We start from the raw sequence: 18,490 nt of genomic DNA, 5'->3' as shown, positions 1-18,490 counted from the left end.
TTTGTCTGTTGCAATACATGTTGAAAAAAATCATGCATATTTTCAATGTTCTCGGAATCATGTAATTGCTCGTGTACTACATCTACTGATTGCAAAGGAGATTTATTTGTATCAAAATTCTCATTTTCGAAGCATTCTATATGAACAGAATTGTGTTTAGCAATAACATTGTCTTGCCAATTTTTCGTTATCGAAATGGCAGTAACATTTCTCTTTCGTTCTTGTGATAACAATCGTCTGTTTTGTTGTCTTCGAGATAAATCTCTGAATTTCTTATACTTCGGCATTACCTTCAATTTCTTAAATGGAACCAAAAAGGGGGTGCAATTTAAAAAAATTGAAGTGACCTTCAAATGACTGTCCAAGGTCAAACCAATGGTAACATCTTATGGCCCCCTCGAAACTATATAACTTTTGTCTGAAACATTTTTCTGTAAAACGTATTATTTGAGAAATATTTGAGGTTATTTAAAATGGGACACCTTGTATATAGAACGACTACCATTTTCAATTTTCATACACCGATTGTTTCGAAACTTTATCAATACTAAAATCTATCTATTCGTAGTTTACGTTACCTTTATTTCTTCGAATCGAAAGATTTTCTTCAGCTTGCACAACCACAATCACACTCGATGAAAGATGGGAAGAAAAGAGCATCTCAGATAAAGTTTTCATTTATCTTATGATAGCAGTCATTTGTCATAAGTTGCTAGTGTATTCGCAATATATACTGTGTCCATTTTGTGTGCAACATTCAATTTAATTTCAAATAACTGCATTATTGCATATTTGCAATACATGCACTAGCAACTTATGACAAATGCTGCTATCATAAGATAAATGAAAACTTTATCTGAGATGCTCCTTTCTTCTTTCAGTTAAAAAGAATGTCAAAAAATATATATTGATATATGAAATATGAGACCTAAAAGAATCAATAAATTTTAAATATATCATGTGTTTTATACAAATAACAACTTACTTATAAAAACTAGTTTTATTTGGGGAATTATTGAATACTTGAAGAATTGTGATCTGCGTAAATGATACATAAATTGTGGATACAAGGAAAAATTTTCTGCCAATCTAAAGCTAGTTGGATCATCTTTTGCATATTCTCCGAATTTTTGATACTGCAATAATAAGATTTTACACCTCAAAATAGATACAATATATATTTATGTGTAAATCTATATGTATAAATATATAAAGTTTAAGCTTTATATTAAGTGTAATTGGGCACAATTTTAATGATAGAAACTACTAACAAGTCTAATCAGAATATGATCAACCCATCTTCAAACATTTGGACCATCATCACTTTCTGCTCGAAATACAGTTAAACGTGACATAAAAACAGCTGTTGCTTCCTCAAATTCTATGCTTACATGATGCAAAGATGATGATTCATCTGCCCAACTAATAATTAAAGATATCCCTATAACATCATAAATATTTATGATATATTATTATTTATGATATTATAAATATTTATGATATACATATAATGTATAATAAAAAATATATTTACTTTCTTGCAATAGTAGTAACTCTAATTCGCCTTTGTCCATTACTATGTTAATATTGGATAATGAATTGAATACAGCCTCTTCCACTTTGCGGAATTGGGGCTGTATGTTAATTTGCAACTTCAAAGAATAATGCTGTTGTTGTAGATAGTGTCAATGAACAAAATTTCCACTGACAAGTAAGCCTACTTCTTGTAGTACTCCAACACTTGATCCTTTCTCCCACTGACATACAAAAGATCCAATTGCTCCAGGAACTTTAATTTTCTGAGATGTTTTTACTTTTAAGATTGCATTGAATGCTATTTTCAAATCACCCTTGGCATCTGTAGCAAATATTCGTTGAAAAGTTTGTTTGAATAATGAAGAATTAAATGAATCCCCCATCATCATATGACCACCAGTAGAGTTGCAATATTGTCGCCTTTCTAATAAACCAGTTTGGTCAAGAGCACAAAAATAAATATCTATTATAAATATCTATTATGGCCATTAGTTGCAGCACGTGATGCAAGTGTATCATAATGCTTAATTGCCTTTTTATGCTTAGCATTATCTTTTTGAATATCATCATGTGATCTGATTGGTTGTCATAAATCATCAGTTACAACTTGGCCAGGTCCTTGAGAACATGGTCCGCCAACAAATAGCATAATCCTTAAATACATTGATAGCATTATATGTAGGATTACAATGAAAAACATAACATATATACATCATATTACAACATATAAATACCTAGCATCAGTATTTGCATAACTAGCTTCTAAGAGACCCGTGGCGACTGCTAATGCCACACTTGTAGATCGCAATGAACGTTTCTCTGGCCCAACAGACCATGGATTACATTGCAGTTCTCCTAAAAGATCTGTCGAACTGTCTCATATTACACTTATGTACTGGTTACAAAAAGCGATTAGCAGCTGGCAATAGTTACGCACCAGGTCCTCTTGGTTGATTTGGATTTTGTCCAGGAATTAGTCTACCTATACCTATCAAAATGTATTGTGAATAAAATGCAATAAAGTAATCATGAAGAACAATGACTAATATAGTAAATATAACTTGGGACTTATTCTATTCGTACCTAACATATCTTGAACTTGTTTTGGTTGAAGATCCTTTGTGCTTCTAATTCATGAACTTGAATCATTTTGCCAAATGTGATAAGACCAATAAGAGCATTGAGTGAAAGCATAGACAATGACATTTGTAATGAATCTTTAAGTGCCTCTAATTCTTCATCATCCAGACATATGTATCCGCAAAAAGTAAAAATATTGATGGCAAACATTGGGCACGCTAAATAATACATATAAATACATACAATTGGACTGAGATAGAATAATATTTAAAGTAATATATAAGTAACATATATATATATATATATATATATATATATATATATATATATATATATCATAAATTTATATATAATAAAAACTATAATAAATCATGTAATGTCAATAAATGATAATAAAAAAAATGTTCGAAAAGAATCAAATCTTAAAAAAAGTAAAATCAAAAATATTTGTTTCATAATATAACTATTCAACATATATAACACATATATAACACTATTATTCAAATAAATGCATACATTTTGATCATTTAAATATATTTCCCTTTTGTTTCTTATTTCGAAGAATTTCCTCATAAATTCTTTTTGCAAAGTTTTTTTCTCATAATTATTAATATAACTTACAATATGTGTATTATAATGTAACTTAAAAAAAATAATATATAATGATAACACAAATTTAGAATTTATTGAAATATAAAAATACCTTTACAATATTTTTATGAATACTATATGCTCCTAATAAATAATTTGATTTTTTAAATTATCTTATATGATATAGACAGAAAATTACAAGAGAATTATGCATTAAATAAAATACGAATTTAAATGAAGTATAAAGAATAATAAAGAATATGAATGTAAATACATCGTAATAAAGAAACACATTAAAATATACTTTAATTTCTATTAGAAATAAACTACTTTAATATTTTTCAAAATGTTTCTTGTGATAAATAAAAAATGATTTTTGTTCTATTCATTTATAATACCTTATTACTTACCACGATAGTCTACTTGATATAATGGATTTAAAATAGCTCTGCATGTAGATCTTGTACATAAAACTGGATCATATTGAATTGGCGGAAGATCTACTTGTTCCTTAATTGATTGATACAAAGTTTTCAATAGTACAACTAGTCTAGTAGTATCAATACGCGATGATGGCCAAGCATTCCATTTATGGAACGCACACCGTCACAATCTTGTTGAATAAAATCTTCATATGTTGTCATAATGCTGCAAAAAAAATATACAAAAGATAATTAATATATTTTTTTACAATATAGAGTTTAATTTTTTTACACATACATACATATACATATATATATATATATATAACGTAGCATAAAGTTGCAAGCGAAATGAACCAAATCCATTTCCTACTGTGGCCATGTTCCAAAATTCACTGCCAGCGCTGAAAATATATAATATACGTAACGTGAACTAAAGATTTTCAGCGCTGGCAGTGAATTTTGGAACACACCCTAAGCCCATTCTACAATGGCAATAACAAGGCTGTAGGAGTAAAGAATAAACTGTTTCTAATGAAGTAAAGACAAGAAGTAACGAAATAGAAATTCTCATTAGTACTCTAAGGTAATAGTAGTACAAAATGAGAATTGTCTATTTCATTACTTCTTCTTCTTTACTTCACTAAAAACGATTTAATCTCTACTCCTACAGTCTTGTTACTGCCATTGTAGAATGGGCTCTATGTATGTTCTACGGCGGACGCGCAATAAGAGGTTTGTTCTTTTTAGCTGAACTGGCTGCACTAGTTCAGAAAGTGTACACTGAAACGTTCTTTTTAGCAGAAGTGACGTCAGATACTGCTATTCTTTTTAGCAGTGCAGTGCTGTTCAGTGCAACAGTTCATTGCACTGCCTGCCCTAGGTCTTGAGGTAGTGCAGCGATGCAGTTCAATATGGCGATTTATTTAAACACAAACAGCAGTTTAAGATATAATTAATAACGCATTAATTGCGAAAAAAAGACATAATAGTCATGTAAATAACATTAATATAAAGAATATAGATAAAAACAATTAATAATTAATAGAAAAATTTTAAAAATTAAAAAAAAATTTGAAATAAATTTTTAATTATAATTAATAAATTTAAAGTTAATTTATCTACAATTAATTTTTCTACAAATTTGTAATAAAATAAATTTTATTACAAATAAGTCTCTCTTCATCGGATAATTCTGTTATTTATAGGACATTTATGTTTCTCATATTTTGATGTGCCATGTTAGTACTGCACTAAACCGTTCTTTTTATTCCTCATTGTGCTTGTGCACTGGCAGAATTTTCTGTGAACTCGCTGGTTCTAGTGCAGTCCCAGTGCAGCACTAGTTCAACTAAAAAGAACAAACCTAAGAATTAAGAACGCAGAATTCTTCCGTGACTGCGTATGCGAGACCACCGTAGAACGCACGAAATCCATAGGAAATGGATTTGGTTATTTCGCTTACATCTTACAACCTTATGCTATGGCCATTGCAGACCCGGCTTTAAATATCATTAATTCTTACCTGTGCAAAGCACTGCTCAACTTTGGTAAATGGAATAATTTATTTTCCAACTCGATCCCGTCTAATGCCTGGCTGGCCTGGCACCGCGGCCATCTTAAAAATGGCGTCTTAAAGTAAATGTTCTTAAAAACATCAGAAAGACGTCTATTGGTCAGGTCTTAAAGACGTCATAAGAAAGGCATGTTTAAGACGTTTAAAAAATACGTCTTAAATTGAATGTCTTAAAAACATCAGAAAGACGTCAATTGGTCAAGTCTTAAAGGCGTCATAAGAAAGGCATCTTTAAGACGTTTAAAAAAATACGTCTTAAATTGAATGTCTTAAAAACATCAGAAAGACGTCAATTGGACAAGTCTTAAAGGCGTCATAAGAAAGACATGTTTAAGACGTCTTCAAGACATGCATGTTGTGTGGGTTTGAAGGAAATACATGAAAAGAAAGAAGAAGGTAGAGAACGAAAACATCGAGAAAAACTTGAGTTGTTTAAACAATTTTGTGAGAAATATTACGAAAAGAAAAGTGAATAATATAACATTCCAAACACTTTCAACGAAAAAGTTATATACATTTATATACATGTAAACCCCTTCAGGGTTAGCCGAGTAAACGGTATTACTTCCAAATATTGTACCAAAGTACTTGCATTATTTCCAAATATTCTACCAAACTTAATATTGTGTCATGTTTTGTGTTCATTACTATTATTTTTTATTTTATTTTAATTTAAAGACTGTTACACAAATTAAGGCATTAATAATAGAATAAGAATTTACTATTAACTATTATCAAATGACTCGCATATTTCATTTCTCTTCTGCTCTCCTCTTCTTTTTGCTTCTATTTCTCCCAAAACTTGGGGATCATCGATATTAAATATTTCATCATTATTGGGCTCGTTTATTAATTCTATGTCGAATGAATCCTTCAAATCAATACACAAATTGTGCAATACGCAACATGCCATTATAAATTTTGACATTTTTTTGACATCGTGAAATTGTAATTCTATTAACTGACGAAATCGCGACTTTAACAAGCCAAATGCATTTTCGATAAGCACTCTAGTTCCACAAAGCTTTTTGTTATATATTCTTTGTGATCGAATAAGATTTCCATAATCTTTATAAGGTGTTAAAAGATATTCCCTTATTGGGTAAGCACTATCGCCTAACAAGTGATACTTTCCATTTTGACATATACCACTAATATTTTTGCTTATGAAGGATAATGTGAATGTCCTGCTATCGTGAAGTTTGCCAGCCACTCCAGTGAAGGCGTCAATAAATCTCTTCTTATCATCACAAATTCCTTGTAATACAAGACTCGTTTTGTCATGTCGATTAGCGTAAGTAGATCTTATTTTATACTTAGGAGTTCGAATGTTTATATACGATCCATCAATACATCCTAATACATTTGGAAAACCTGATATCTGAAAAGAAATAATTATTTATTATTTTAATTTATAACAATTCAATAATAATTAGAAGTAATTTTCTCTCTTTTATTTAAGATGTAACCTTTGAAAAACGATAAGCCAGCTCATCTTTTTCTTCGTTATTATTGGGAAACTGTATAACATCTTTCGCTATGCTTAAAAGATAATTCATAACCCTTGATAAAATCGTTTCGCAGGTTGAAATAGCTGTATCGAATCGATCTGCTACATCTCGCATCGATGATTTGTTTCCTGCAAACCTGTAAAATATATTATATCAATTTTTATACAATTATAATTATTAAAAGGAACTGTTTTATGCTGCACTAACCACAAAAAAGATAAAATATGCTTTTCAGCAGAAACTGCTGATCTACCACCATGCATTTCATTTTTTGGAAAGAAATCTGATTGCTGAAAACCATCTATTAATTGCTCACATGTTTCTGGACACATTCTGAAATGCCTACAGAACTATGACAAATATAAAAATTATTATTATTCAGTATAAAAATGCTATTATATTACATTGTACATTAATTATATTTTAAAAAAGGATATAGGTTCGATGTTTATATAAAAAGATATAACACTTACGGTGTCATTATCCATGTTTTTCACACATGCTACGTAATTTACAGTTTTTGGAATTATTCTTCTAGTTCGAAGAGTTGTAATTATTTCTTCTTCCTCGCTTGAACTAGAAGAAGATTCCAAAAATGTCTCCAAAATATTAAAGAGAGCCAAATCCGAATTGCTCATTTTGTCGAATTTTCGTTCGTTATTGTTCAAAAGAATGCCCTACTGCTTGCATGCATCCAGTGCACTAAACTGGCACCGTCAAAATATCTCGTGCCACTTAGTGCGCACTGAGTGCGCACTATGCGAGTGTCGTGCGTTCAAACGAACACGCAACACTAGCCAAGTACGCATTGGCACTGCCAATCGAACACGCGCCTGACACTCAGTGCAGCCAGTGCACCCCAATCGAAAACGCTATAATTAAGATATTTCTAGACGTTGTTTTAGACTAGATGGCTCCGACATCTAATAGACGTCTTTCCGATCTCGCGTTTCTCCCTGGGTAGCTTGGCGTGTGTTAGTGAGCCGCACACTATTAGACCCGCGGTTCATTGACGCGCATTAAACTAAACCTCAGCGCTGTTTGGTTATATTTTACTCAATAATTATTCCTTTATTATGTTATAGAAAAAAATGGTTCAGAACTTTTTGACAAGATTTTCCATGAGGAATATCACTGTGTAAATAGTGGGTACAAATTAAGTGATATCCTCTATACATACCGCAATTGTATTGTAAATGTAATGGACAACATTTGCATTCATTCATAAATGGCCGGTCATTGCTATTCAAATCTTCGTTATTATCAAAATCTACACATTATAATTTTATATTTTAGACACAGTTAATTATTATGAAAATATATTATAAAAATAATTTGAAAACCATTTGATTTTGAAGTGCCCTTTCGAAATTTCTCAGTATTTGACAATGTGCTAATATTAGTAGCTTCATCATTGCTCTTTTTTTTCGGCTTGGTTTTTATAAAAGTATTGTCTTCTGAAGAAAAAAACAATTGAGGATCAAACTTTAAATGTAAATTTTTGAATTCATAAATTGATTGCTACTGTTTTATTTTATTTATAAAATTTTTATAAAATTTCTTTAATATATCAAATAGATAAATGTATACAAACCGTTTGTTGGTTTCATACGTGGAGGAGTCGGTAATTTAGTGGCGAATTGGTTGTCATTGTTATTATCGTCTGACGACGATAAATTACTCTCTTCAAATGAGGAGCCATACGTTTTTATTGTGATTTTCCTTTTAGACACGGCTAATCTACCGCTGACATCAGAATTTATATCAGAAGAATATTCTGCTTTACGACATTTCTCTTTTGCTATTGAATAATTGTCTGAAACAAAATAACAAGTGACATATAACGTAACAAGATACAATAAATAATTTTTTTATTAAAATATAATAAGTAGTATATATTTACCGAAAGTTCCATGTCTTAGAATCCGAACAGGATATGAGGGCCAACAAGTTTTTGGTTCTTCGTGATTTCTAATTGCTGCAGTTATTTTATCAAATGGAAGCGATGGCCAATAACACTTATTGTTAATTAACCAACTAGATGGAACCGCTTCTACGGTATCTTCGTCCGTGAAAATGACGATTGTCCACGTTTTTGCCATATTTTTCTACACATTCTCAACAATTTGTACATAACTGGATGCATCCAGAAGTACGACCTTGAAGTGAGCGGTCGTACTTCTGGATGGACCCAATAATTCCAGATCACAATAATTCCGAATATTATAAATGTAGAATCATACCATCAATAAAATTTATTTCACAAAAGAATAATTAATATATTTTTATTATTTTATATTCATAATTTAATATTAATATTTTATTAATAATTTGTCAATTTTAATTACAAAATATTATAAATAGAATTAACATTACTTAAATATAAAATATAAAATTCAATCGACATTACTTAAATAATATTAAATTAAAATTTTTTAATATGTAAAAATAAAATCATAATCCGATCATAAAGAGTGAAGTAAAGGAAAAACAACAAATTTATCTTTAAATTGTAATCTGACACATTTATGCAATATTTCATTAATATTCCACCTTTGGAGATTCTTACTAATATTTTCCACTAAATGTATACCTAAATCAGAAGATTTACATAGTTCATTATAAAAATCTGTTATTGATTCATATTTATTTCCTATTATTACTGCATTTTCACTGTCTATACTAGCAATATTTTTAATTAAAATGATGTCACCATTGCTTAATCTACAACAATTATCTGGTTCTTTTATTTTCAAAGTAAAATTAGGAAACACTATATTTTCCCACTGACTTCTATATAAATTTCGATCTAAAGGGCCATTATTATGTTTATTTAATAATTCGGGTTCGATATTCAATTTATTTTCTTTGTTTAATTCCACGAAGTTTTCTTCATGTATACGATTTATTATTTGTTGTAACGGTTTATCTTTTTTACGAATATATCCTTTTATTTTTTGCATATGATTTTCGAAGGGGTAGGCACTGTAATTTTGTAAAACACTAAATTTTTTTACATCCTCATATACATGTAACAAATTATGTATATTAATTGTACAATTGTCTTTACCATACAAAATGATAAAAGATTTTACAAAATAATTAAAAAGAGAATTAGCATAATCTAAATGTTTAATATGAGGAGATGATAAAATAGTTACAGCAACATTCAAACACATGAAATTGAGATAAATGTCATGACTGAGAACAGATTTTAAAACTACAGGCCCTGTGTATAGTAAAAATTGCCTGAATTCTGTTGCCTTCCACCTTCTACTTTCTTGTAACGATCTCGGTTTACGATTGAATTCCAATGGAATATTTTTAACTTGATTTATTAATAAATCAGAAATTTGTGAAATTTGTGTATGAGAAAATTTTGTTGGTGGTTTACCAAAACACCACAAATGTACTAAAGTTCTTGTAACGCCCAGATCAATTAAATGCATTGGCTCTACAGGAAAATCATTAATCATATTTAAATCTTTAATTAATTCAAGATCTGAAATTTTTAAATTTACATGATGTTCTTCTTGAGTTTTTGATCTAAATTCAAAATCGGTTCTATCACGAAATTTTCTTAAACTCGAAAAACAAACTCTACCATTAATATAATCCCCCTCAATATGACATTTTGTACACGAATAATAACCAGTATGACCTTTAGTAAATTTAATAAACGCCTTAGCAGGCGTATCACATATGAAACCTTTAATTTTAAAAGGATAGTTAGATTCATTTATTGTTATACCATGCGTTGATAAATCGATAGCTTCATTGATAAAATCTTTTAGAAATACATTTGCATCATTTGGTTTTGTTTCTCCGTGATATATGCCTACAATACCTACTTTACAACGATTTTCAACTAAACTGCATAATATTGGCCACAACTGTTGATTTGAACTTTTAAAAAGAGGTAAGTCATCAATATTTATATAAACTTCTACTTGTTGTAAATTTTTTAAAGTTATAAATGAAAAGTTTCTGAACGCAATTATTTAAACCGAAATGAAAATAATGTCCTGGTTCAACAATTTTTAAAGCTATTTTTCTAGGAGTTTTCATTAATACGCGAGCATCCGAAGGCAAATCATTATGTTTTGACTTTAAAATACCTAATAATTCATTCAGAGCAATATGAGTAATTTTATTTTTCAGAGCCCAAGTAGCTAATTGAGATGCTAACGAAGATTCATTAGCTGTATTATTGAAATTTTTATTACTAATTAATTCATCGTTATTCAAAGTATTTTCATTATTCGAATCATTGTTGTTATCAGATTCATCATTATCTGAGTCAAAATTTTCTATATCATCTATATTGTTATCTATATTGTTATCTATATTATCTGCTATATTGTTATCTATATTACCTATATTGTTATCTATATTATTATCTATGTTATCAATCTCAATAGTGAAATCATTATCCAATTCAATGTGACCATCAATGCATGGTGTTGTAATAAATTCTTTATTAATATCATTATTTTTATTTAAAAATTGAGCAAAATCATCAGATTTAATTAAATTTATTGAAATATCTGTACAGGCTTTTGCGCGCCTGTAATATTTAGTAGAAATTTTAGGCATACTTACTGTTTGTTTTCTGTATAACAGTCTCTAGTGCAATCTCCCAAAACCTGGTGGTCTTGCGCTCCAGAATTAAAACTCTATAAAATAAAAAATGTCTTAATTTATATTTAAAAGTACTTATTCTAAAGAATATAGAAAATAAGAATGTGTTCATGATGCATTTGTATTTTAAACTTTCATATTTTAAGTCTATGTGCTAACAATAAATTAAATTAATATTTTATTTATATGACAATACATATTTTTTATCAAGCAAGAATAGAGTTTAAGGAGCCTATTCTGTAACTTTTAACAATGTTGTTATGCATTACTGCACAGATTTTGTGTATCATATAATAGCTGCGCAATGATACACAACAACATATCATTAAAATATAGAATAGATTCCTAAGTGTACAGTATTTATTTATTTGCTTATCGTAATTATAATCTCTTTTAAAAATATTATAAATATATTATGAAATAGTTCTGCTTTGATATTGAATCTATTCAAAAATCATCGTTGGCTGAGATGTATTCACATAAGCTAAACACTGCCACATTTTTGAAATTAATTTATATTTTTAAACATTTTTATTGACATTTTTGTTAATAGTAATAATTATAAGCTAACAAAATCAATAATATACTAGATATATATCAAGCATTTTTCAGATTTTTACATATATTGTATCAAAATTACATATTCTCAATAAAAATACAATATAACAGTAACATATAACATTATAATGTTATAATTTCGTATTCAATAATATGTAACTGCAATGTAATGTGTCTTGTTTATAACAGTTACATTTGTTGAGTAGGAAATTATAACATTAATATATTATATATGTTGTTAGAGTATGATATTTTACTGATGAGAATATGTATATGATTTTGATTCAGCACAGAAATCTAAAATATGCATACATATATAAGATATATAATTCATTTTGTTAGCTTGTCATAATTACTATAACAAAAAATGTCAATAAAATTATCTACCCTAACAGCACATTGTGAATATTTCTCCATCAATGATGACTTATTTCAAACAGAATCAATATTATCGAAGCAGAATTACATCTTTGTTTTAAAATAAATTATAATCACGATAAGCAAATGAATAAATAGTACTGTACACTTAATTGTATTCTATTCTTGTTTGATAACAAGAAATACATGTATCAATAAAATATCAAATTTTTAGGTTATAAAATTGCCCAAATAATTTTTACAAATACGTGTAAAACACATGTACTACACAATTATACATATACTTACAGTTTTAATTCTTGTATCCGTACAGTCGTATCCTCTCTATTTTGTAGCCGTTAAAACGGCTGATTGATTATAATACTTCACTGAATCTCACGATTGGAATCCAAACGTTCACTTTCAGGAAATAGCGGTAATCGAGCATCGATCAACGTGTCGCGCGTGTCGCGCGCTGTGATGACGATCGATATTATTGGCTCTGCCATTTGTAATATTATTTTCTTTTTTACCATTGGCTATGCAACTCGTGAACTAAATATGAATCGTGCATTACACACAATAATTGTTAGTGTTAATTTTTTGATCACAAATGCAAACAATGAATTTTATGTAATACTTATTATCATGTAATACTTATTATTTATTATAATATTACAGATGAATTACGATAAAGAATTTGTAAATTTTCATCCTTTTTGGAACAAAAATGAATAATCCAAAACAAGTCCATGTACGAACATCCATTGGACGTATAGTATACATCCATAAATTAATTATATAAAGTGGATTTCAAATGGATGTCCACTGGATGTACATTTATTATTAGACAATGTACGTACTTATATGGACGTACAATGGACAACTGTTTTATGTCCATGGATATATGATCGTAAAATGGACGTAAAATGAATGTCCATAAGATGTACTGTGCTATTTGGGAAGCCATCGCCTATTTAACCACCTGATTTGCCTTTTTTTACGTATCAATAGAAAACACAAGTTTATCCAGTACATCACCAAAATAAAAAATTCCTTCTTTTTCATTTTCATTAAAAAGTGCTGTTATATATAAATGTATACTGAAAAAAATAATATATAAAATTTGTTAATAATTTACTTATTTTATTGATAATAAATAAATCATAATTAATTCATAATATGATGTACATCATATTTTTAAAGATATTATTAGATTTTAAAATATTTTTCTCAATGTGCAATATATTTTGAAAAAATAAAGGAAAATACTGGTTAACCTAAAAATAGTTACTATTTCGACTATTTAGTAAAATAAAATGAAGACAATAAATCATTATCTTTGTTTTTATATTGTCTGTATTATTTTTAATTTATTTTATTATATTTATTTATAAATAAAATATTCAGAAATATGTATTTCAGTATATTTATATATTAATATTACTTATCTCGTTCATGATGCACTTTCCGCATTCACAATGGTCTTTACGACATACGGTTTTTCTCTGTCTTACTTTACGTCCACGACTACGACAGACGTAAGAGCTCACGTCTAGTTCTCTGCCATCAGCCGTAAGGGGGGAACCAATGCACCTCGGCTCACCTCGGCTCCCCTCGGATACATTCGGTCATTAGACGAAAGAGAGACAAAGACGCTCTGCGCATCAACTCATGGATGTAGGAATAACTGGATGGAGCATAAGGTACTTTTATGGGCGAGGGGGGTGAAGCTTGAGAGGTGAGGGGAAAATCAGTCAGCAGCCATCTTGGTTGGCAATTTAACATGGCGGTGCGAGACACATGATGTGGAAAGGTATCGATGTCAAGATTAAAATTGTGTAGTTTAACAAAAAAATAATAAAGTAAAAATGCCAAATTGTTGTCTACAATATTGCAAAAATAGAAGAACTGCAAAAAAAGCAGAGCAAATAAAGTACGAGAAAATGCATCAGAAGATTTCGTTTCATAGGTAAGAATTATTAATTATTAAAATTTTTATATTATTGTTTACATTCTTTTACAAGTTTAAGCATTAAAATCCAACTTGGTTTATAAGCTCACTTTATAACCTTTACTTAATTTTTTATAACGTCATATAAATTTATTAATATTACTATTATTATACTTTTAATTTTATATAAATTTGTTATCATATATGTATTATTATATCTATTATATTATTATGTATGTGTGATTGTAGAATTCCAAAAGACATTCAGCTCTGAAAATTATGGCTAGATCGCATTGGCTCGGTTGTAGATAATGTGGGAATAAATTCTTACGTATGTTCCCTGCACTTCAAGGATGATGACTTTGATAGAACTTCCCTTTCTTGTGTTAGGCTTCGAAAGAATGCACTTCCAATGGTATTATTTCTACTATGAAGAATTTTTAAATTACTTACATATGTATTTTTAATTTACTTAATATGTATATATTATATAAAGTAAATAACATAACATAACTACATAATTATAGATATTGATGTCTACACAAGCAAATGACACTTGTTCAGATCATGAATCAGATAAAATCACTACATCCATGGATGAAATACAAGAACAACCTGTACAAGAAATACAAGAAGATTCACTTATTGTCGATATAAGTGAGAAGCCATTAGAAAAACGGTGGAAAGAAAGTGATCATTTGGAAAGACTCGAAGAGAAACTCGAGGAGAAACTTGAAGGTAAATAATAATGAAAGTAATTTGATGAATATACTGTTAATAGTACATACTGCTAATCATAGAAATAGTATATTTTGTTTATATTTAGCCTTAGATTTTTATTTTAAATATGCTTTGTCCTCATTTTTGTTAAAAGATTTCTCCATACAATAAATGTCAAAAATCACTATTTCATTATTTAGTACTTAGTTTTTAAAAAGACAACATTAAATTTGATTATATATTAAATATAGAATAAAATTTTTGTCATGGTTTATGTACTAAAGTGTTATTTATTTTTATTTGTGTAGAAACTGAAGTAGCATTAGAAACGGAATGTTTCATGGCAACTACACCAAAACGAGTCACAGTAGGTACATCTGTGTCCCCATCATTTACTGAAAATTCTCCTCGGAAAGTTTTCCTGAAGAAAGTTTTAGAAAATACAAGGGTGATGTACAAACATAAAATTAAAATTCTTCGACAAACAATTCAAAGAAAAAATAAACGAATTGCGCAGATGCAAAGCGTACTAGTATCACGTTCACTTATTAAAGATGTGATATTAAGCGAAAGACACGCGGCCAACAAACTTATTTTATTTAAAGGACAATAAAATCTTTTATAGTGTATTTTATTTGTTTATAATAGTTTTACAAATAAAACATAATATATATTTATTTATTATAGTTGATTTAACTTTTTATCCTTTTTATTATTTTTATAACACTTATATTATTTATAAATTATATTATTTCTAGATGATATTAATAAGTTATACATAATTTAATTTATACGCTAATTTTAATGGTTTATTATTTTAATTTATTATTATTAATTAAAACAACTAAAATCATCTTAAGTTTATCTTCAGATACTCTGTAGCCATTTAATTGTAAAATGTTCTACACAGCATTTTAACTTAAGACAATCTTAAATATAAAATGAAGTTGAGTATCGCCTTGCTCGTTTAATCATCTGTCGCCGCCATCTTGGTTGGCAATTTCCCTCCTACGTCTCTGGCTTCACTTCCCCTCTCATATACTCCATCCAGTTATTCCTACATCCATGCATCAACTCTACTCTACCGAATATATCCGAAAAGAACCGAAATAAACTGACGAAATACACTGACTCCTCCCCACTTTCACCACAGTTCCCCCTTTGCTTCTCGACCTACCCCCCTTGCCTAAGATGGCAGTTCATGCTCCGTCTGGAAGTCTGTGTTGTACACACGTGTTAATTTTTTCCCCATTCGATTAAAAAATTTATATAAAAGCTAAATACAGGTAAAAATTGAAACTAGAGGTCTTGTATATTTATTTTACATAAAAGTAAAACTGGTAAAAATTGATGAAACTACTACATAAAAGTAAAACTGGTAAAAATTGATGAAACTACTGGAAGTCTTGTATATGTATTTTACATAAAAGTAATATGTATCTTACATAAAAGAGATATTTCTTTTCAGAAATGGTTGACGTTAAGATAAAAAAAACGTAAAGTTTCTAAAAAAACAAAGAAATCTTGGCGCAAACACGTCGACATCAAAGATGTTGATAAATTTTTAGATGATAAAAGGTTAGAAGAAAGATTGGGTGTTCCTTTTTCGGAACGTGTGGATTCTGAGCTATTTATCTTCGACAAATCTGAAACTATTACAAATACTTTTTCCAAACAAACTGCCAGGCTAGCTTTAAAGAATAAGGAACCAAAATGTTTTGCTTCTCTGAAGCCACATACGCAAGTTCCTGATCCCATTTGTAAAAGGAATCATGTAAGAATAAAAAAAAAGAAAGAAGTTTTAAAGAATAGAACGCTCACAAAAACTGCTATAAATTATATTAATACAAAGAAAGAAATTGAAGGTGATGCATGGGCTGTCACAGATGTATTACCAAAAACAATCATTGATTGGATGTCTTCAGACAGTATTAGACATACGATCAAACATTTAGGAGTGCAAAAGAGAAAATTGCCTTCATCATTACATAAAAAACCATCTGTCTTACCAGCAGTGGAAGCACCACATCCAGGTTCATCTTACAATCCATCATATGTTGATCACCAAGATTTGCTTCATCAAATTGCTCAGAAAGAATTAGAATTTATAAAACAAGAGGAACATCTTGATCGAGTCACTACTAAAATGTTTAAAAAGGCGAGTCATTTTTGAGCAATTATTACATATTATCTTCCTAATTCTTCATATTCTAGAATAAATTTTATTTTTTATCAGCAGTTCATATGAATTGTATTATTTTGAATTTTTTTTAAATATATTTTTTTCAATGTTAATGTTATTTTTGTATAGTGTAATATAATGTTAATACTATCCTTATTTTTAATCTGTCCTTTTCATTTTAATCATTATTGCACATACATATTCTTTATAAATTTTTAATATTAAAAATTTGTATATTCAGATTCCACAAAATAAAAAAGAAGAGTACTTATTAAAAGAAATGTCAGAGGGCTTGCTAAAGCAAACAACAAATTTAAAATCTGCTGAAGAAGATGATAATGAAGAAGATTTGTCTATTACAATGGCAAATAGTAAACCTGTGAAAAATGTCAAAAAAACTCTTGTGCAGAGAAGAAAACAAGGAGAACAAAAACAAGCAGCTAATGAACGTATAATGATGAAAATCAATAAAAAGAAAGTTTCTGATATCTACAAACTGAAAAATTTGCAACAACAAATAGAAATTAAAGAGAAGAAGCAAGAATTTTTGAGACGAAAACGAATGATGAAACGTGAAAGAGAGTCTATTATGCCAAAAACTCTAAGTAAAACTAAATTTGAGCCCTTGGATGCTGACTTCCAGTTAGCAGAAGAATTGACTGGCAATTTAAGAAATTGTAAGCCCTCCATGAGTTTACTAAAAGACCGATACAAGTCGCTTCAACAGAGAAATATTATTGCACCAGCTGTCATAAAATTGTAAGTAAAAAAAAAGTAAATGTGTAAGATATAATACTAGTAAAATATGTAGGTTTAAAAGAATGATAGGAGGAAGATTTAAAAATAAAGAACAATTGTGGAAATGCATACACGAGTATGTAATAAAAAAAAAACTTATATATAATAAAAATTAATTAATTGATTACTTTTTATTATATAAACTGATTGATTTTTGAGAATTTAAAAAATTCATTAATAAATTATCTTCAATGATTCTACTTCACACATTGTTAACAATTCTTTTTTTATTTAGGAAACGTGATAAAGCAAAGGTGAAGAAATTTGTGAAACCAGATCATAAAATAAACCTGGATGCTGTCAAGTTATGACTTAATAAGGTTTAATACTCTTATTAATTTGATATCATATATATTTTCTTTATCTAATAGCTAATATCTGTCCACTCTATTATTGAAAAAATATATAAATATGAAAATGAGGAAAAAATGAATAAATAGGTTTCCAATAACCATCTTATCCACTTTTTATAGAATGAAGTATAATACCAATCTTTGCTTTTATTTATATAAATAAGATACATACATATACATATATATATATATATATATATATATATATATA

General features: G+C 28.6%; 2 protein-coding genes, 1 long non-coding RNA gene and 1 pseudogene across 7 annotated transcripts; 3 read left to right on the top strand and 1 right to left on the bottom strand.

The window, feature by feature from the left end:
* Window positions 1-3,993: 3,993 nt before the first annotated feature.
* On the top strand, window positions 3,994-5,255 carry LOC145970166 (uncharacterized). Its single transcript, XR_014438344.1, has 2 exons — window positions 3,994-4,625; window positions 4,838-5,255. It is a non-coding gene; the product is annotated as an uncharacterized LOC145970166 (long non-coding RNA).
* A 2,535-nt stretch (window positions 5,256-7,790) lies between these two features.
* On the bottom strand, window positions 7,791-12,878 carry LOC145970160 (uncharacterized). 3 transcript variants are annotated; one of them, XM_083096680.1, is made up of 6 exons: window positions 12,582-12,876; window positions 11,319-11,392; window positions 8,620-8,824; window positions 8,311-8,532; window positions 8,060-8,170; window positions 7,791-7,986 (listed from the first exon to the last, which is right to left on the bottom strand). In XM_083096680.1, the coding sequence occupies exons 3-6, from the start codon at window positions 8,816-8,818 to the stop codon at window positions 7,796-7,798; spliced, it is 723 nt and encodes a 240-aa protein (XP_082952806.1). In that variant the 5' UTR covers window positions 8,819-8,824; window positions 11,319-11,392; window positions 12,582-12,876; the 3' UTR covers window positions 7,791-7,795. The 3 variants fall into 3 exon arrangements, with proteins under 3 accessions (XP_082952806.1, XP_082952805.1, XP_082952807.1); XM_083096679.1 differs by having other exon boundaries at window positions 8,060-8,173; window positions 12,582-12,863; XM_083096681.1 differs by lacking the exon at window positions 8,060-8,170 and having other exon boundaries at window positions 12,582-12,878.
* Window positions 12,879-14,025: 1,147 nt separating this feature from the next.
* Window positions 14,026-15,623, top strand: LOC145970159 (uncharacterized; annotated as a pseudogene). The gene is made up of 4 exons (XR_014438340.1): window positions 14,026-14,244; window positions 14,476-14,641; window positions 14,754-14,964; window positions 15,255-15,623. The product of XR_014438340.1 is annotated as an uncharacterized LOC145970159 (transcript).
* A 356-nt stretch (window positions 15,624-15,979) lies between these two features.
* Window positions 15,980-18,385, top strand: LOC145970157 (ribosome biogenesis factor Nop53-like). 2 transcript variants are annotated; one of them, XM_083096672.1, is made up of 4 exons: window positions 15,980-16,232; window positions 16,415-17,104; window positions 17,370-17,887; window positions 18,162-18,385. In XM_083096672.1, exons 2-4 carry the CDS (start codon window positions 16,862-16,864, stop codon window positions 18,235-18,237), a joined length of 837 nt encoding a protein of 278 aa, XP_082952798.1. In that variant the 5' UTR covers window positions 15,980-16,232; window positions 16,415-16,861; the 3' UTR covers window positions 18,238-18,385. The 2 variants fall into 2 exon arrangements, with proteins under 2 accessions (XP_082952798.1, XP_082952799.1); XM_083096673.1 differs by having other exon boundaries at window positions 15,980-16,324.
* The last annotated feature ends 105 nt before the right edge of the window (window positions 18,386-18,490 follow it).

This window comes from Camponotus vicinus, unplaced genomic scaffold (genome assembly GCF_025532165.1).
Source record: "Camponotus vicinus isolate PSW18456_S1 unplaced genomic scaffold, iyCamVici1.0 SCAF_4, whole genome shotgun sequence".
In the NCBI taxonomy this organism is placed as follows: domain Eukaryota; kingdom Metazoa; phylum Arthropoda; class Insecta; order Hymenoptera; family Formicidae; genus Camponotus; species Camponotus vicinus.
The sequence above is the reverse complement of the archived record's forward strand: the minus strand, read 5'-3'. Positions and strand labels throughout refer to the sequence as shown.

Bases quoted from the DNA above. Each gene is read 5' to 3' on its own strand.
- LOC145970160 (XM_083096679.1), bottom strand. From the start codon at position 8,818: ATGGCAAAAACGTGGACAATCGTCATTTTCACGGACGAAGATACCGTA. The intron at 8,174-8,310 runs GTTTGTATACAT...TTTTTTCTTCAG, and splicing joins ACGTATGAAACCAACAAACG to AAGACAATACTTTTATAAAA. The intron at 7,987-8,059 runs GTTTTCAAATTA...TATAATGTGTAG, and splicing joins GGGCACTTCAAAATCAAATG to ATTTTGATAATAACGAAGAT.
- LOC145970157 (XM_083096672.1), top strand. From the start codon at position 16,862: ATGTCTTCAGACAGTATTAGACATACGATCAAACATTTAGGAGTGCAA. The intron at 17,105-17,369 runs GCGAGTCATTTT...TTGTATATTCAG, and splicing joins CTACTAAAATGTTTAAAAAG to ATTCCACAAAATAAAAAAGA. The intron at 17,888-18,161 runs GTAAGTAAAAAA...TTTTTTATTTAG, and splicing joins GCACCAGCTGTCATAAAATT to GAAACGTGATAAAGCAAAGG.